Consider the following 20,775-nt stretch of genomic DNA (forward strand, 5'->3'; position numbering starts at 1 on the left):
ACCTCGTTAGGTCCACAAAAAGCAGAAAGTCTCACAACTTACATAATAAACATTTAATGATGGCTGACAGTTTTAGCGAAACCCTGGTATTTACACCATTGTCAAGTCAAACTTCACAACTGTACCTTTGAAACTTTTCTTCTGCATCATGCTCAGACATATGAGTAGAAAGCCTTTGTACAATCCTTTGTTTTCCAACAATTTATATAAAACATGGACATTTTTGTCAAAAATTAGTGCTTCCAGCTTGATGTTATGTAGTGTAGCCTGTATAATGCACCAGACCTCAAACTAGCATCTACCCCTCCACTTGCTTATTACACATATGAAGCTTCAGGCCTAGTTTTGAACATCTAGACCAGTTATTAGTATATACATTTTGATATTTGGTGTCTAGCAAAGATTCCAGTCTGTCATGTCTCATGACCACATATGGAAAAACATGAAATGGAGGAAGTTCAGTAGGGAATAATGAGGTAATGTGATTGCCTGTCACACATACACACTACTGTTCAAAAGTCTGAGGTTGGTAACATTTTGCAACGTTTTTGAAAGAAATCTCTCAGTCTCACCAAGGCTGCATTCATCTGAACAAAAATACGACAAAAACAGCAACACTGAAATATAAACATTTTAAATTACTGGTTACTACTTGAATATGATTTATTTCTGTGACGTCATTGCTGAATTTTCAGCCCTTTTTTTTTCAAACAAATCGTACTGACCCCAAACTTTTGAACGGAAGTGTAAATCCACTGACAGCTTAAAGTCTGGTATCAAAAACATAACCTGACCATATCCTTAAAAAATGATAGAAAAATAACTTCCTGATTGGAAGTAAATGCATTTCCTGTTTTAAAACACTGACATATACCAAAGTCCTTTTATAAACTGTCATATATATATATTGGCAGAGTTGTAACTGGTAGTTCATATTTGAGATTCGTTGAAACTAGGATCATGATGCATTAATATTGTACTGTAGGGAAGAGTAAAGACTCCATTACATAAAAATGGCTAGATGTTTTGGCAATAGTGGCAAACTATACATTCACTGGACGAGGTACAAATTATCACCGGTCTATGGCTTTTTTAAACACTTCCACACAATTAACATTGACAGCTGACAGACTTTTAACCAGTCGCACTGTAAATGCTTCAAATACAAAACTATGGAAATCAAGGCTCATCGTTCTCCGTTAAGTGATGAAATTCTGTGGGCAAGTTGAATGTGGATGTGGCCTGTTGACTTCCTCAACACTAGGGGGTGTCAGAGAAGCACCGGATCACATGCTTCACATGTCACGAGCACGAGCTGCGGTAAGTCAACAGTACAGTTGAAAACTAAACTATTCGGTGCATGGTTTTCATGATCAGTGCTTAGGCCCTGATGAAATTGAATAATTATCCCGAACATGTTGGTAATACAATACTCCATTGTTATGTTATGTTAATTTCTTCATCATGTTAATACGGAAAAGGGGATCTGGTAATTCTAAAATAACACTGACAACAACAACAAAAGGACATTTGCAAACGGTCTGATTCACATTTTCTGTCTTGTGTGTGTTTAGAGAGGAGGGAGGGATGCCAACACATGGCTAACACCAGTCTGCGATATAGTCAAAGTCTGCAAACAGGTCCTGCTGGTGCGGGGTCAAGGGCCGGGGTTCTCTGGGTGGTGTGAGCACCGGAGCCTCTGAGGTAAATTCATCATCAAAATTACTAACGTCACTGGAGCTCTGGATTATGGGTACAAATGGTGGCTTCACTTTCTTTGCTAAAAGTCCATCCCAGTCAATATTCTAGAAAAATAAATAAGGTACACATGTAATTTATATTCAGAGAAAGAGAGAGAGGAAAATACAATGCTAGGAATGACTGGAGATACGTAGCCAGATTGTTTGGAGCTTACTCTGAAGAACAGTTGTTTCTTCACATCCTCTGCGTCACGTTCACCGGCTCCAAGTCGTCGCTCGGGATTCCTTCTTAATAACTGTGTGCAAAAAAGAAAGATTTGAATAACAAGATTGATATTAGGGTCAACAGCTGGTAAATCCACACTGATAAAGCTGCTCTTGGTACCAACCCTTCTCATGATGGAGATGGCCTCTGTTGAGAGGAATCTTGGGTAGCGGACTTCATCGTTTACAATGCTGTCAAAAACCTCTTCTTCATCATCACCGGGAAATGGAGACTATGGAAAAATTTTAAAAACACAAAACAGTTCCAGAAATACTGCCACTTTCACATTTAATACATTTGCTCGAGTATGAATATTGATAGCATCTTCTCCAGGTACACTCAAAAGTTTGAGGTCAGTAAGATGTTGTTGTTGTTTTTTTTAAAGAAATTAATACTTTTATTATTCATTCAGGAAGGACATTAAGTCTAAACTGACAGTAAAGACGTTTACAATTCATTTGTATCTCAAATAAATGCATCAAATTATCAAATAATCCTGAGAAAAAAAATGTATCACGCTTTCCACAAAAATATTAAGTTATTTCAACACTGATAATAGTTTATTGGGCAGAAAATCAGCGAATTAACGGGTTTCTGAAGGATCATGTGATAATGTGACAGAATACTATCAAAATACACAGAATATATCAAAATCAAAACATACAGACCAAAGCTTTTAAGCAGCAGTTAATTTAGAGAGATGAAGAAGAAGAAATAAATAAACCAAAGTGGAAGAGGTCTGACCTCCCCGACAAGCATCTCAAAGATGAGCACGCCGAGCCCCCACCAGTCCACCGCACGCGTGTAGGACGTTTCAGTTAACACCTCAGGAGCCAGAAACTCAGGAGTGCCACAGAAAGTGCTCGTCCTGTCCTGGTAACCCATTCCTAACACACAAACAGGTAAACATTTGCCTCTGGTGCTTGTTCAGTGGACAACACAACAACAAACATATCCGTACCTTCTTTACAAAGACCGAAATCAGCAATCTTGACGAATCCCTCTGTGTCAAGCAGTAAGTTATCCAACTTCAGATCTCTAAAGAATTCATTTAATAATCCTCAAATTAATATAATGAAAAACAATGAAATCTGTGTCTAAATTTAAAGAGTTACCACCATTTTTTCTTATACCTGTATACAATCTCATGCTCGTGTAAAAACTGTAACCCCAGGACAACACAAGCTGCGTAAAACCTGCAACAATCAAGAACAGCAGAACCTGAAATGCTGCTAAAGACTCGATTACAATCATCTAAAAAGCATGATTTTTGTGTTACTCACGTCGCCCGGGGCTCTGAAAACACATCGGCATGAATGTGCATCATGAGGTCTCCTCCCGCCGCGTACTCCATCACAAAACAAACATGCTCCTTGGTCTGGAAACATGCAAAAAGATTGACGAGGAACGGGTGCCGCACGCTGTTCACAGTCTCAAATATCCTCTTCTCACACATCAAACTGGGAAAACAAAATAATACAGGATAAAATAAGACAGCTAGTAGCTGATGAGTGTTGCGCACAAATGAGCATATATAAAATGTACATTTGAAATAAAATGTACCTTTCAACCTCATCACGGGCAACAATATCTCCCTTCTTAAGGGCCTTGATGGCAAACATTTCACCTGTAATACTGTATTCCGCTAATAACACCTGAAAGAAAAGATGTAATGACATTTAGATCCTGTGAGTGTTTTCTGTCACTATTTGGGGTATTTGTCAAGGTATATGTAGTGCTATATGGTTGTTAGGGCAACTAGTCAAATAAGACCACCCTAAAGTCTCTACAATATCATGCCAAAGATATCATCGAGTCTCTCGCTCAAGTGTAAACTTATAGCTTTTTTACCAGCTGTCTGATCACTTTTTAAAAAAGTGAACAGCAAAACAGTAGGAATGTCAAATACTAATAAAATGTTCATGTAATGGACAATAACCCATAAATGATCTAAATAAAATAAAAATAGTACATAAATGTATGTATACATATATATATATATATATATATATATATATATATTATTATTATTTTTTTTTTTATTATTATTTTTTTTAATAATACAGGATATATTATATAAAGTATATTACATATAAATTTGTCCAAATTAAATAAAACATTAAAATGTAATTTAAATGCTACACATACTTTAAGGCATCAAAATATAACGTTCAATACAAAAAAAAGGCTATTTTGAGATATTTGTAGTTCAATTATTACTTATTTTTTAAGTTGAACTTAAAATGAGAATGAGATGATGTCAAAGGTCGTCTAAACGCAAACAGAAAGAAAATGTTCAGCACAAAAACAGCCATAATAAATATCAGTAACATTTTACAATAAGCTTCCATTTGTTAATATTAGTTAACTATATAATTTACCATAAACTAACAATGAAAAAATCATTCTAAAGCATTTATTAATCATAGTTAATGTTAATTTCAACATTTACTAATACATTACTAAAATCCAAAGTTGTAGCTGTTAATATTATTTAATGGGCATACGCAACCATGGACTAACAATGAACAGTTGTATTTTTATTAAACATTAACAAAGACCAATAGATGTTGTAACAAATGTTTTGCTCGTGATTATTTATTGTTAGTTAATGCATTATCTAACATGAACTAATGGGACCTTATTATAGCGTTACATAAATATCCTATAATAAATGACTGCCTTAACAAAAAAAGGGGGGACAAGGGAAATTATAAACATAAATAGCCTCATACCTTTCCAAAATGTCCACGGCCTAACACTGCAACACATTTAAAGTCTTTAAGACTGAAATGAAACTGTTCTTCCTCCTCTTCGTCCCTACAACAAAAAAAAGTCCTTTAGTAGGGTCTAGTGGAATATATTTGCTAGTACACAAAGAATATAAAAACTATGAATGGCTCACCTTATTTCTGTGTGCTTTTGGACCGTTATGAGCTGTAACGCTGATGGCTGAGTCTCACTTTCCTGTGTTTCTTCAAGGTCAGACTGAACAATGATGCTATTCCTGTCGTTTCGGTAGTCAAATGAGGTCAAAGTGCCCTGCAGAAGAAGAAAAAAAGCCTTTCAGCTGCCGCTGTTTATACAAGATGATATTATCACTGGATAACGGTTATCTTTATGCTAATAAAGGTAACGACGAAGGCATTTCCTTTTCCTTTCAAGTGCAAGGGGGCAGATGAAAGACTAAACACGAATTACACGTTTAAAGAAGTCTTTAACTGTTCTTTTCTAGGAAACAGAAGACATCAATGCAGATGCCTGGGCAGCTTATCTCTACGTTGTAGCGTGCGATGTTACCCGTTTTTGCTCTTTGTTGGGGATCTTGTCCTCGGGCAGGACTTCTGAGAAAAGCTTTGGTGTGGCATCTTTGTCAAAGTCCAGTTTTGTCACTATTGGGTCACTAGAGTGGGGAGACAAACACAAACAGACATGTGAAAGAACTGCCTTGACAACAACAACAACAAAAAAGACTAGTTTAACAGAGTACTTGTGCTGATTGTATTGTATGTTCATACTTTACCTCCTCAGAGCAGGGGTTCCTGGGTGACTGCTGTGAAGCGTCTCAGCTGCCAGCACTGCCACTTGAGGACTAAATGAGTTATTGGGAGAGGGAATGGCCCTCCTTACCAACCGGCCCCAGGTACCAATGCTCATCTGAGGGGCCCGCAGGAACGGTTTCCCTGCAGACGTGGGAGATGAGAAGAAACACATTTATCAGACCCCTATAAATCTCGTTACTTCGAGGTCAGGGTCATATAAACAAGAAGCTACAATGACAATTACAAAACTAAACCAAAGAGTGTTTCATAAAGGAAAGCTTTCAGAAGGTGCAGGTGCAGGTTTGGGACTGAAGCCCAGGTTTGTTGACAGGTGGGAATAAATCACAGTTTTGCTTTATTACAAGCAGTAGGCCTGTATTATGAAAAGGGATTTTATTTATAATTGGCCCATACGTAGTTGAAAATCTTTCGCTTTTTGTGACTGTTTTAAAAACTTCTCTTAAAAATCAACATGAACAGTCTGAATTTCTGTGGAAACACACTGTAGCTTTCTCCCCAGCTTGCTGTGAAATTTAAGACATCACCAAAATAAATACATAAAAAAAACATCCTGCACAGTATTAGACACAAACGCAAACCTGTTAGTTTAAAGAAACTTAATAAAACAGCATATACTACAGTTCAAAAGTTTGGAATCAGTAATATTTAATATGAATACTTTAATTCAGCAAAGATGCATTAAATAGATAAAAAGTGACAGTAAAAATATCTATGATGTTACAAATGTTTCTAAATCAAATAAGTGCTGTTATTTTGAATATTCTATTAATCAAAACAATCATTTGGTTTTACGTTCATTATTAAATATTACGGTTTCCACATAAATATTAAATAATAATAACTGATTTCATGTGATTCCTGAAGGATCATGTGACACTGAAGACTGGAGTTAGAGTTACTGAAAATTCAGCTTTGCATCACAGGCTTTTAATCAGTAATTTAAAATGTGAAATAATTTTTCTCATGTGATCCCCATGCAAAGTGTCTTTCAGTAAGTGGCACCCAGTTACTATAACTTGTAAGAAAGCAGATATTTTTGCATCTTTAACCAAATTCTGTGTATGTTTTCACTTTTGGAAGTCCAATCAAATAATTTAAAATAATTTGTGACTGATATTACTTTAGGTTCATCTCTCACACTGGAAATAAAACGTGTGTATTGCACTGTGGGATAAAATAAGCAGCACATTAAAGCTCTGTTGCATACTATTCTTTTTGGCAAATGCAGCAGGTCATCTGGTTATTCTATACATACAGACAATCTGCATAACTGCACACAATACATGCAATTTGGGTGTCAAATACAAAGCTTGAATGTGCACCACCAAAAAAAGTCTACAGGTCTGGCAAATGAATCTATTTTTTGAACAGCTTTTTTGTTCAATAAACCCTAACATGACAATTTTAAAGGCTGAAATTAAAAACATTTCTTAATATTCTGCCATGTAGAAGAAATTACCCTCACCTTGTTGCTTTGAGAAGATCTTTTTCTGCCTTTGGAGTTTGGTTCTTCGCTCAATGACTGGATTAAAAAAGGTAACCTGTAACAAAAACAGATTTTAGCTCAAGCTCTGAAAACTGATCCAATTCCACTTCAGATCGACTAGGATCAGTTTCTTTAGAAAAGCAAAGGTGGGAAAACCTGCCCGGGGGTTTCAGGGGCCACTAAGCGTGAGGAATTCCTCTTTGATTTTCTCACACAGCTCCGGGCAGCTTATCAGAGGGCTCTTTGTGGGACAATTATTGATCGCTGAGAGACAATATTGTAAAGGTACCTCTGCAAACAGAGTCCCTTTTGGCTCGAGGTAAAGGCACATTCCGTGCCGCTGGTTGTCCAGGAAGTCTTCCAGTCGTAGGAATTTCACCGCACAAAGGGACCGCCAATCTCTCCAATACACAGAGATCTCCAGCTCACGAGACTATGGTAAACAATCATACAGAAACAAGACAACAGAGGCGTTATGAATGTTGCATGTGTAAATAATGTTTTATGATTAAACAAACGTCATGTACAGTGATTTTACCCGGTCTAGCTCTAATGTAAACTTCTGGTCCCATGACTGATTACTGACAGGTTTCCAACTGGTCTGACCAACGACAGTGTTGTCAAGCTTCAGGACGGCACTAATCTCATCTGGAGACAAACAAACAGAGACACGTACACATAATTAAACTCCTTTACCAGCACAGCTTTTCTTTTTCATTTGCAAAGTAAGCACTGAGAACTACTCAACTGGACAAGTCATCATTTTTGGAGAGATTTCGAACGCTGGTTCCTCTGCGGCTCCCACGGCTCATGAAAGAGGAGCGCGTTTCACTGGGGCTCCAACCGGGCAGCGGCACCGACGTGGCTTTAGACCGGCCAGGAACGCTGTCTAACAGGTCCTGACATCCCATGAGACGAACCTCTAACCTGCCTGTTTCAGTCAATAACAATCACTATTAAAATATGCTGCCATTTAAAAGTTTGGGGTCAGTATGATTTTGAAAGAAGCTTCATGCTCACATACCCTGTATTTATTTGAAAAATACAGTAAAATGGTAGCACATGGTTAACAATTTAAAATAAAGGTTTATATTTTAGCACATTTTAAAAATGTAATTTATCAGCCATTACTCCAGTCTTCAGTGTCGCGTGATCTTCAGAAATCCTTCTAATATGAAGATTTTCTGCTCAAGAAACATTTCTTGTATGCTGGAAACAGCTGTACTGATTAATATTTTTGTGTAAAACCGTGACACATTTTATTTCATGATTCTTTGATGAACAGAGAGTTCAAAAGAACAGTATTTATTTGAAATAGAAATCTTTTGAAAGATTAAAATGTCTTTACTCTTGGTTCTGATCAATTTAATGTGTTTTTGCTGAGTGTTAATTTCTTAAAAAAAAATCTCACTAACCCCAGTTTACAGCTTCATATAACACTTAAATAACATATTAAGGTGAATCTGAAGGTAATTCGTGCTGGTCACCTGTGAGCGCAGCTGGTTTGGTGCTGTACTGGTTTTTAACAGTGCTGTTGTGGTTCTGTATGGATATGAAGCTCTGACGGGGACTGAGAGCCGGAGAGGACATGAGCGATAACTCCTCCATGATCAGACTGCTCTTGGGGTGGTTCTTCGGAAGCTCATTGAGTCTCTGCTCCAGTGAATACTTCAACAGATCCAGCTTCTGACTGGACTCATTGAATCTGGCTTGGGCCTGGATTTCACAGAATCACAGCAGAAGAATTAATGGCAGATGGATGCATAGATATAAACCTAAAGGCATGGTCACATTTACTGTTGCTCGTTGAAGTTTTGAGGATGAAATCCAGTTAAAGCAACAGAAATCCACACAACTGGGAGTTTCAGAGCACAATTTTTTAACTATACTCAAGCTGATCATGCAAATTTGCTGCACTGATGGACAGAAAGCTGCTTGGTTTGAAAGTAACTTCTATGACAATGGTTCTTGAACCCTTTGGAACATATGCATGGTTTTGGTCTTTTTTCTCCTCAACAGAACAAACCTCAGGATCATTGTAAGTAGGGCTGGACAACTATGACAAAAATCATAATTGTCGATTATTGCCTTGAAATTGTATTTTGCTGTTATTAATAACGATTATCACAATTTACAGTAAATGATGTTTATACCATTGTTTGATGCAACTGCATGCCGTAATCTTGAAAATAAGCTGAAAAAACTAATTAAAAACAGGTTTTTCTATAGTATTAAGTCTCAAAATTCAAATATACATCGAATTGGTTTCTCCATTAAACTATAAAACGATTGAACGATTACATAATTTTGGCATCCATAAATGTAATCGCGATTTGAAATTTGTGAAAACTGTGCAGCCCTAATTGTAAATGTAATTGGTATTGAATAATATAACTTAGAACACACTGAAAAAAAAAATGAAAACATTTCGCCTGCATTTTTTTCAGTTTTTTGTAAACAAACGCCTGTAGTTGACTATAGCTGGGAGCTATTAGCTGGAAAACACAATGGGATCACAGCATGAAGTTTTGTTGGCGGTCTGACAAAAACGCTGATTGTACCTGCTTTGTTGATTATATCTTAAAATGCATCATTCGAATCACTTGAATCTCAGCTTTCAAATGATATGAGACATGTTTAGCTTCTCTTTTGAGATATCATGAAGTTAACCTTCAAAAACATGCAGTGTACCGTGGACGGTCACTTATCCACATTGTTCCAAAACCTGTATACTATTTCTTACATGGAATTAAAACAAAAACTTTCCATGCAGCCCTTTTGCACACAGTGATGATCCGTCCGGTTGTTGAGCCTGACATTCAGGGTCCCAGCACTCTATCAGATCCCAAAAGGAAACAATGCTGGCTACATATTCTCACAGTGTGCGGTCACCACAAATCATGATCCTATCCTTTATATCCATACCAAAATCTCAGATGATCATCTTTTCTGAATCACTTAAATCTTGGTGTCCAGGACACGGTGAGGCAGTAGACTCTTGTGCACGCCATGGGTTTTGAAAAGCTTAGCTTAAATGTTTGCTATAAATATAACGTGCTCATAAATGACTGTTTAGATAATATTCTCATTTGAAATGGTGTAGAGACTTGGACCCAGAAACTTAATCAATTATACAATTAATAAATAATCAATAAAAAAGTATGTGAGACTTTATTTTATTCTATTCTATGTCAAGCTTGTACACTACTGGTGGTCTCTCAGGCCATCGTGTTTTCCATGACGCCAAGGGTCAAAAGGTGAAAGCTATGGACATGTTAAAACTTAAAAATAGTGCTAAAGGTCAGATGCACCAACAAGGTCAGTTCAGAAGGTGATGAGGACAACAATACAATTGAAAATACCTCTGAGTGAGCCCTTTTCTCAGCCAGTTTACCAGAGCCCAACAGCTTCATGACATTCTTGGCCCCCTCGGCCACAGCGTACTCTATCCGTGTGTGATGGCAAAGTTCCTCCACCCGCAGGTCCAGTGGACTGATGATGGGTTTGGCTGCACCACAACACCACAAATACATTTATTGTTTTGTGTTTGTTGAACTATGAATGCTAACGCTGGAGGAACAATGTTTGAGTGTTACCAATGACATCATTGTCGTCGAAGCTGAGCTCGCTGGTTTGGCTGGCTTTGAGGATCTGCATGCGGATGAACTCGATCTTGGTTTTGCTGTCCTGGAGCATCTGCTGTGCTGTTTCAAGCAGTTTTCTGTCCTGCAAAGTCGATGACAGTGTCATAAAAGTAATGCAAAAACAAATACAGATTTTACGCGCTGATGGGAAATCATCTTACTGCTAAACTGATTATCCTTTAAAAAATATAATATTTGTTTTAATTTCCTTTATTAATGAATGTGATATTTTTTTTAAACTGGTAGCACTTTTGTGCAAGCTGCTCAAAGGCTCAACAAGCCAGGGACTGTTACCGTGCTGAGAGAGGTAATTTCCTGGTTGACATCAGCCCTTGCTAATTTCTCATAGGGCTGCACTGTGTGTGTGTGTGTGTGTTTGTGTGTGTGTGGCCGGAGGGGATTAAGCTCATCACCAGTGCCACTCCTATGGCCAAACCTCTCAGCCAAGTTGCAGTAGCTGCTCTCATTGAAGTAACGCAGTAGTTCTGGGACCCGTGTTTCCATCCAAGTGAATTTAGGCATATTTTATGTCTGTTGGCCTTTTTTCCTTACACATAAACTATTATTTAAAAGTTTGCTGTCAGTAAGATTTTTTGTAAGGATATGAATACTTTTTTACAGCAAGGATGCAATAAATTGATTAAAAGTAACAGTTATCTATAATATTCCAAAAGAATTCTATTTCGATACGGTTCATTTATTTCTATTCACCAAATATGGTTTCCACAATCATATTACATGGTTTACAGATTGATAATAATTAGAAATGTTTCTTGTGTAGCAAATAATCACATTACAACGATTCTGAAGGATTCAGCTTTACCATCACAGGAATAAATTACATTTAAAATATAGTGAAATGAAAAAAACATTATTTTACAATATTACTATTTTTATTATATTTGTAATCATGTAAGTACAGCCTCCAAACTTTTGACTTGTAGTGTATGCAGATTCTGGGCCAGGATGGTAAAATGGTGTTCACTTGTGTGCTTCGTAAACAACGGAATACTGGATTCTACATTACTGGTTAAAAAAAGAAAGAAAAGAAAAAACGGTACATTACCTTTGAGGAGCCATTTGAATACATCTGGATCATGTTCTCAGCCCCCTGTTTCACCTTTAATTCAATGTCGTTCTGTTTTTTCAGGGCTGCTAGTCTGCTGCTGATAGTGAATGTCCGTGCCTCACTTTTAGGGCTGTCCAGCATAAGAGGGCTCTCTGGGAAAGAAATGGCAGAATGTTAGTAGGACCTAAAGAGATTACAAGAACAAACTTCCTGGATGTCAATCTAGAGGTAAGAGGATAGTTCTCCCAAAAACAAAAAGTCTGTCTCATTTATTTACCCTCATCTCATTAGAATCTGTATGACTTGAAGGTATTTTAAGAAATGTCTAAGTGTTTTTTATTAATACGAGGACTCCAATGCTGTTTGGCTGAAAGCTCTTAACTATTTAATTACTTCACAACACCAGCACCAGAAAGGACCAACTGAATAATGATGCAACAGAAATTAAGTTGTTGCAGATTTCTGTGGCCACTTCCAGATTTTTGGCTAAACCATACAAAACAGGAAGGATGTTGCAACAGGAGTACCTGACTCTTTGTTTTAGCTTTGAGTAACATTAAGAGTCAAGTTTAGAAGCTGCACTAATGCAAGGAAAAATATTCATACTTTTGAATCATTTGAAAACTGTTGTTGTTGTTTTTTGGTGCAGCAACATTCAAAAAGCTGGCCATATGATGCAAGCACTCTTATGAGGGTGCCTGTTTAATTCTGTAAGTTTTAGTTTTTCAGGAATGTTCTGGGGTTGCTTTGATGAAGGACTATGAAGACTGAAATTATTTCAATGAAGCACATCACTACTTATCATGTCCAGACAAGTAAAAATTCCCCCAACCTCGACACATAAATGAAACCTGTTAGACTTCTGCAAATAACAAACAAAAACATCAGCTCTCACAAAGGCACTTTATGTGAAAGCAGAGCTGGGAAATATAGAAAAATACAGTGTCATGAAAAAAAACACACAAAAAGATGGCAGCATCTTTGATTTAAACTTCAACAGCAATAATGACAATACAGTTGGTAAGGTCAATTCTTTTAGGTGTTAAATCAACTTGGTCTGATGTAAGAAAAGGCTAAATAAATGTCAAAATAAAACAAGCAATATTACTATTAGTGCTTAATAAAAAAAGAACTGTATTTGGTAAAGTCTTTTTTAACCTACATTTTGCTGTGTTTTAACTTTGGCAGCAATGGCAGGTTGTTAAAAATCATCAAACCTCTGACTGAAGAAAATTATTTTTTTTGTTAATTATTTTTGTATTATGTATTACATTTATCGTAAGTGATGGTGAAGATAATGTTAAAAAGGTAAAACAAAACAAAAATCATACAATTTTAAGCAGCATAATTGTTTTTAACATTGATAATAATGAAGAAATGTTTTTGAGCTCCAGATCAACATAGTAGAATAATTTCTGAAGGATCAAGGACTAGAGTAATGGCTGCTGAAAATTCAGCTTTTCACAGGAATACATTACACTTTAAAATATATTAAAATAGAAAGCAGTTATTTTGAATTGTAATAATATTTCACAATATTACCGTTTTCCCTTTGTTTCTATCAAATAAATGCTTTGATCACCAGATAGCTGAAAATATTTAGATTTGGAATTTGGCTCATGATTATTGTTTATATCAACTAGCCATATATGTAGCTCTCTCTATATATATGGCGTTACAGTCAGCCGCAAACAATACGCACCAATAATGACATTCAAATATCACCAAACTCAAATAATAAAAAAATCTCCAAAAATATTTGCTTCATAGACAACACAGACAGAGTATGAACACCTCTCTACATGACGATTTATTCTACTACAAAACCTCCAGGAGGACGTTGAGGTTCAGAGCAGAAGCGAGGAGATTGTCTGTGATAAATAAATCTTCACAAAGCACCTTAGTGTGGAAGCACATGTTAATGAGGAACAATCGTCTTTTGTTAAGCACCTGGAGACTCCTGAGTCACATCATTATGCAAGGTATAAATACAGATGCCTCTTATTATAAACAGAGTCCGCAGGGTAAGGAATAACGCACCCACACAAGCAGGTATTACTAACCTATTACAGACTTTGAGACTTCAGAGATGCTTATAATTTAATCAAAGTCCTATACCACACTGTACTAACTAGTTATTAGCAAATAGATGTGTCTGTGCAATGGATGTAATAAGAGCTGATGATATAATGAGGAGCAGAAGGCTTGACCCGGGTCATCAGCGAGTGTAATAGCCTGCCCTATTCCACTGTCTGGACTCCCAACAAGTGCTGAGCAACTATGACATCACCCGCGAGGCACTGGCACTGGAGCGCTGTTGTCTTCCAGTGGCATCTGCTGATTTCTGCTTAGCGGACACAGACTGAGGAGGTCAACACAGAGGTGTGACACGCGGCAACATTCCTCTAGCGCTGAGTCACCAAACAAAAGCCCTTTCTCATCAGATAAGGTTTCTATGCCAGGCTACATCTTGTCCTGTACAAGGATGTGGTTAGGGTGAGAGATCTGATCATGCTTCTGGCAGATATACTAATAAATAAATATTGTAATCTAGAGGAGGTTATTCTGTGACTATTCAGTTTAGACGAACTGCTACTACTTACCCTTTGGACTCACATATCTCACATGTAAAGACGATTTATGTTCCAAACAATCAAAAAGTGATTTGTGGACACTGGAGAAGAACGTCATATATTAATAAATAAATAAAAATTGGTAGGGCTCAACTATGAGGATGACCCACTGGAAACTGCAAGAATGACTTGTAAAGTTTTGTCAGGATCAGTAAGAATGGGTGAAATGTTTAACATTAAGCAAAAAAATGTCAGTTTCTGTTAATTAAAATATATTCTTTTTAATCAAAAGAGAAGCTAGAATATATGGAGGCCTGCAAAACGTAGTGCTTTTATAAAGAGAAAACTCACCGGACTTCAACGGTTTATTGTACATTTATCAAAGAGCATGAGCATTGGTAGTAACAAAAAAGGCTATATTAAATATATGGTAAAAAGGTAAATACTGTGTAATATTAATTCCCATCTTAAATGACTATTTACTAGGGGTGTAACGGTTCACAAAATTCACGATTCGGTTCGATACATTTCACTGGTGTCACGGTTCGGTTCGGTACGTTTTAGATACAGCAAAAAAAAATTGGCAGATAAATTTCCTTGATTTTTAAAAAATGTTTTATTTATTAAAACTAACAAAGTATGTTTTTTTTTTTTGTTTGTTTTTTTTACATTGAACAACGATGGAGCTATTCTTTACCCATATTCTATGGTGTTTTCTTAGCAGCATACTGTATAAAACAAAAACAGCTCCTTATAAAAAAAAAATGAAAATGTTATATTGTTGTAGTAGTTATGAACTTTTTATATGGAACTCTATAACTCTTTATATTGAGTGTGTTTTTACTCAATTGGTTCTCTAAAGGGCTTACGTTTTTTGGAACAAAGTAGGAATTATGGTCTGGCTGAAATGGGCTCGTGAAGGAATATTGTAGGCTAACGGGGCTCAATTACATTAAGCATGTTCATAAAACCTGCGTTTTCCACTACAGAGTGCGCTCGCTCACTCAGTACGCGCTGAAGGCTTGTTGCGAAATGGCTAAAGGGTCTTTCACACAGGATGTGGTATGCGCGGCGCTGGACCCTGGGCTCAGCGTTGCCCTTCAGATACAACGTGATTTGCGCTGCACTATGCACTAATAACGTGCAGGCCTGTTAATTGTATCGTACTGCTCAGGAAATTCCGACACATTACAGTAGTCCATTTTGATTTCCGTGCTTGTTTGGATGCCCCGATCGATTGGTAAAGTGCACTCAAACACCAGACCTGTTGGTTATTGGAGGATCTTCTATTTCTGGTCTGTTAAACGCATTGGCCATTTTGCAACGAGCCTTCAGCGCGTACTGAGTGAGCGAGCGCCTGACTGAGTAGCCTAACATAAACATAAGTTGGTGTTTTTTTCTTCTTCGGGAGTGTCAGGGGCGTTGCCTGTTACGTCGTTTGGGTTATTGGACTACCTTGTTGAACGCATCTCATTATATTTCAATTTTTTTATTTATTTTCCAAATATAATTCATTAGTCCAACGAACCGTTCGGTACATAATGCGCACCGCGTACCGAACCGAAAGCCTTGAACCAAACGGTTCAATACGAATACGCGTATCGTTACACCCCTACTATTTACTATTTGAATCTATTATAAAATGTAAAGTATTCCTATGATGGCACACTTTTCAGCATCATTACTCCAGTCTTCAGTGTCATATGATCCTTCAGAAATCATCTTAATATGCTGATTTGCTGCTCAAGATACATTTATTATAACTATTTATGTTGAAAGATTATGCTGCTTAATATTTTTGTGAAAACCATGATACCTTTACTCTTCAAAATTCAAAAGAACAGCTTTAGTTTTGTAACATTATAAATGTATTTATTGACACTTCATGCATCCTTGTTAAATTAAAGTATACAATTCTTTTAAAAAATATATTTTCATTCTGACCTCAAAGTTTTGGATGGTAGTGTGTGTGTGTGTGTGTGTGTGTAAATAAATTCAGATGGCACAACAGATGGTTCAAGTTTCCTGATGAAAGCTTTGCTCATACCTAAGAGAAGATCTTCTGGATCCTTCACCACAATATGAGCGTTGAGTTCCTGCAGCTCTTGATGAAGCTCCTCTAACTTCTTGTTGGACTTCTTGAGCATATTATCAACATATGCCAGTCTCTTTTTTTCCGTGGTGACCTTTCTAAGGTTCTCCACCCCCTCTTTGATCTTCAGCTCTTTGCGGATCTCCCTCTTGATCTGCTCCTTGATTTCGTCAAGCTTCTGCTGCACCATGGTATCAGACAGGTCAAGGTTGTGCCCCAGGCCCAGCTGGTCCGAAACCATGTGAGCCTGTACAAAATAAACATTTTACAGTCATCACAAAATATATTACCATATTTTGACGTTAATATCCTTCAACTTTTACATCAAATTTCTTTAGAAAACTATTTCAAATACTTTAGTTTCTTAGGTATTTTTTCATGCAAAAAACAAACAAAAAAACAAACAGACAAACAAAAAAAAAGGTTCCAAGTAAACACCTGAAAGAAATTCCCTCCTAATGCATAATTGCCGCCTGGAGTAACATTAGTCATGATATTGCACCATACACTAATCACTAAGCATGAACAAAAACACACAGAGGTACACATATACGCATAAAGAAACACAGTATGACTGACATCAGCTGGGAGGATAAAGTGGGTGAGCCAAATCCTGCTTAGCCCAGCTCTTCATGAGCTCACCGACAACATGCAGGAGAACTGACACGGATCCTTTAATCTTCCTCTGGGGAAAGTGGAGCCATAAATAAAGCTTAAAAACAAAGCACTGAAAAACATTCAGCAGAATATGCTAATTCAGATCTAGAGGAGGGTGAAAGTGAGGTTCCACAACCATCCACAGTTAATAAGTAAAATACATCCAATTCCATTATGGTCATATTATTCAAATACAAACATTCATAGAACAAAAGTAGGGATGCATTGATAATATTTCTCTGGAAGGTACCAATGAGATACTGAAAAATGGCTTATGTTAAATTCAAAACTATTTTGTCTAAATGCATAAAAAAAGCAAACACAAACGACTAAAATCAGCCAATTCATTGCTTAAAGTGAGGCATTACAACTATTATAATGAACAGCGTGAAACATTTTGAGACTTGCTGACAATTTACATTTAACAGTGTTATTAAATAATGAGTATTTTTTAACTTGTTTAGCTTTGAATGAGCGTTAACAGCAGAGGTAATCTTAATGTAAAAATAAGAGAAATGACCATGTACATTTAAAGGGTGAGTTTGTCCATTTTAAACCAGCTTTGTATTGTTACAATGTCTGTAGTGAAAGTTAGTTAATTAAGTTAATTTTTTTTTCATGCTATCAGGACAAAGATATCGCCTTTTATTTTCCAGCAAAAATCTGCCATATTACGTCTTTTAACTGCACAGACAGACAGATTTTTATTAAAACCCCATCTTGCCAATGGTGAATTACCTCTTTAAATATCCAATATTGACAGATAAAGATAAATTATACAGGGATAAAATATCTCTGATGTTTGGTGGATAATTGTGTAGGCTAACCTTAATTTAAAATATAAAGCTGAACTGGAGTAAATGTTCTGAAATTTTAGCTTCGGTGACCCTTTTGTTTACATCCTTCACCCATGCTGTCTGCTGAAAGAAAGAAATAAAAACTAACTGGTATGTATGTTTTGACACGTTGCTTGCATGTACAGCACTGACCCATGGGTCAACTGAAGGTCATGGAAAAGCAACTGTTCTACATTTTAGGTAATGAGAGGAAAAAGCCAGTTGCACCTTATCTCTTCCTCACTTGTGTTGCTACACTCAGGACAAAATCAATATTAAAACCACACAACCTGCGGGACAAAATGGTTCCATTAATACTGTGTTTGCTCATGAATACTCAAACTGATGAGGGTTAAAAATCTCCCTTCAAACGCCTGAAAGAGTCCTGAAGAGCACTTTAACCAACAATGTCTTCAGACCTCTCTCTCACAGCATAAAACCAAATTATGCAGCAGTGTCTCTTCCCCTTTCCATAATACTTATCAGTTATGGGGGAAAATACTGACAAAACATGTTTCAGTAACAACAGTGTCCTTTCCAGTTACAAAAATTGAGAAAAGCACAACAGATTCCTGGTTGTAATTTGAAGGCGCTGGCAAAATGACATCTGACAGCTATAGGGCTTCTTTTTTATTTTTTTTGCACACCAGACAATTGAATTTACAAATGCTCAGAAATGTTGTGGTCATGTCTGTTTGTAAACAACATTAAAAGTGAAATGGGGTGGACTCAATCAACTATTGTATTCCGAGTGAAAGGCTATCTAGAAGTCTCTTTTCACAATAATGCACTTTAATGAAGTTGAGTTATAATAGCTGACAGCTCAATGCAGTTTACTGAATTACATCTTGATGTTTAAGGCATCTCAAAGGCAGGTAAACTACAAAAATAATATATATGTAATTTAGTTTGTAAGTTTACATTAACCAGCAATCCACTCGAGTTATTAAAGGACAAGTTTAGACCTTCAGATGAACTTAATAACTAGTATCAAAGAGTTAGAAACTAGACTGCAGTTCAGCACTGGGCAAAAAGACAAGCCCCAACCAAATAACTACAAAATCATTTGTAGAAAAACGCAAGCATAAACAAACAGAACCGAATTTCATTCGAAACTTTCCCACATCTCACATTAGGGATAATCTGGTAATAACATGATAGAAGCAGTGAACTTATTTAACTAACTACTGTCTATTAACTTCATTTAAATCCGTTTTAGTTTCTTCAACAAGGTTTGCTGTCTATGTAGGCAGCTCACTAGATTTTGAAACACAGCCAGTGTGTACAATTCCAATCCATCACAACTCCGTGTTAGCATCAGGCAACATGCAATACAAAAGCAATTACATTTTATCTGGAGACGCTACTATATGACTGTTCGAGAACAATAAAACCTCTTAACTCCTGTCATAAGTATTTTTAGGATCCCATTCCCGTTTTCCCGTGTCATGAGCTCTTCGGCGGAGGGAGCAGCTCGTCCCACGGGAAGAAAAAGTTGTGGTTTGAAAGTGCGCGAGAGAGCCGCGACTACGGCGCATAATATGTTTTTAAAGCATACTTTAAGATTCTTTACATCTATACAGTATGGAATAAAATAAAAAAAACTTTTCCTACCTGCATGGGATCGGCGGCCATCTTGGTTGTGAACTCTTTTTTTTGAATCAAACTCTGGGGAAGGGGAGGTGAGTCACTCCCAAAAAAAACAATCCTGTTATGTTTCCGTCTCAGGCGAAAATCGCTTTATTTGGGATACGATCCATAGCATTGGCGGGATACGGAGAGGGTCCCATTGTTCAACTGCAGCCTGTCGGTTTGTTGTAAACGCAAGGGTTTTGACCCGGGCTCAGAGCGAAGATCCGCGCTTTTGGGGTGAACGAAGAGCACAACAAGGGGAGGCGAGTGACAGGCCGACCCAAGTGCACGTTTCTGTTCCCGCACCCAGTTCAGCCACGGCCAGTCCACCCGCGATCATGTGATCAATAACAGCTTCACAAACACAGAGGCAAAACAGCTGGACCACGAATTCTGTTTGGACTTACTTTATAAGGACTTTATTTCTTTTTGAAAACAACACAAGTTACTGTAGCTACTGCTATTAGCAGAATTATATTGCACTGGGGTTTATTTTACAGAAGTAGCACACTGTAATGATTTATGATGTAGCCTACAGACTTTATATGTAGAAGTTTCTGCAGAAGAAAAAATATTTCTGTCCCGATGTAGTTTATTTGCAGTAACACATTCTATATTTTTATAGGGAATCACAACTCCTTTTGTTGTATACTATTATAGGAGTTAACTCCTGTAGCCTACTTTCAATAGGTCTAATGTATTCTAATTTCTAAACAGTAGTTCTCAACTGGGCATCACTCACAGGAGAACTTCTTTTTTATTGTATTAAAATAATGTAGATTAAAAATGCTAACATTTAAAAAGAATCAAAGAAGCAAGATGCAAATGTAGTTGGTTTAACATTTGTCTTCTTGAATAACGATCAAGTTTAATCACAAAATAATTGGGTGGGGTCTTCAAATATAGTGTTAGACAAAGAGAGGCCTTCAAGGACATATTCCACATAACACAGCGCTCATTCTATTGTGATTTATTCTGTATAGCAACTCATTTCTTTGTGATTTATTTTATAGAATCATAAATAGCATCCTGTATTATTATTCTATAGGGACATATTCTGTAGAAGCAACTAATTCATTATTTATTTATAGGTGCAGGACCACATTCATTTCAGTGAGTTATTTATTTTTTTCTTCTGGTCAATTGATTTAGATTTACTCTGCAGAAGCAGCAATAGTCATTCAATAAGGATTTACTCTATAAAAGCAGCTCCACTTATTCTGTCGTGAAATATTTTATAACAGCTCCCAATGTATTT

General features: G+C 36.8%; 1 protein-coding gene and 1 long non-coding RNA gene across 3 annotated transcripts; one reads left to right on the forward strand and one right to left on the reverse strand.

Annotated features, from left to right (window-relative positions):
- Window positions 1-38: 38 nt before the first annotated feature.
- On the reverse strand, window positions 39-19,864 carry LOC113115901 (serine/threonine-protein kinase N2-like). The gene is made up of 22 exons (XM_026283631.1): window positions 19,500-19,864; window positions 16,348-16,639; window positions 11,725-11,879; window positions 10,611-10,740; window positions 10,377-10,522; window positions 8,502-8,730; window positions 7,763-7,945; window positions 7,553-7,662; window positions 7,304-7,447; window positions 6,994-7,069; window positions 5,489-5,648; window positions 5,266-5,368; window positions 4,871-5,007; window positions 4,701-4,785; window positions 3,529-3,620; window positions 3,249-3,425; window positions 3,099-3,161; window positions 2,927-3,003; window positions 2,710-2,852; window positions 2,090-2,197; window positions 1,916-1,996; window positions 39-1,805 (listed from the first exon to the last, which is right to left on the reverse strand). The coding sequence occupies exons 1-22, from the start codon at window positions 19,518-19,520 to the stop codon at window positions 1,602-1,604; spliced, it is 2,916 nt and encodes a 971-aa protein (XP_026139416.1). The 5' UTR covers window positions 19,521-19,864; the 3' UTR covers window positions 39-1,601.
- On the forward strand, window positions 1,245-5,296 carry LOC113116320 (uncharacterized). 2 transcript variants are annotated; one of them, XR_003294008.1, is made up of 4 exons: window positions 1,245-1,320; window positions 1,575-1,704; window positions 4,948-5,097; window positions 5,201-5,296. It is a non-coding gene; the product is annotated as an uncharacterized LOC113116320 (long non-coding RNA). The 2 variants fall into 2 exon arrangements; XR_003294004.1 differs by having other exon boundaries at window positions 4,948-5,252.
- Window positions 19,865-20,775: the final 911 nt, after the last annotated feature.

The sequence above is a fragment of the Carassius auratus genome, chromosome 2 (assembly GCF_003368295.1).
Source record: "Carassius auratus strain Wakin chromosome 2, ASM336829v1, whole genome shotgun sequence".
NCBI lineage: Eukaryota > Metazoa > Chordata > Actinopteri > Cypriniformes > Cyprinidae > Carassius > Carassius auratus.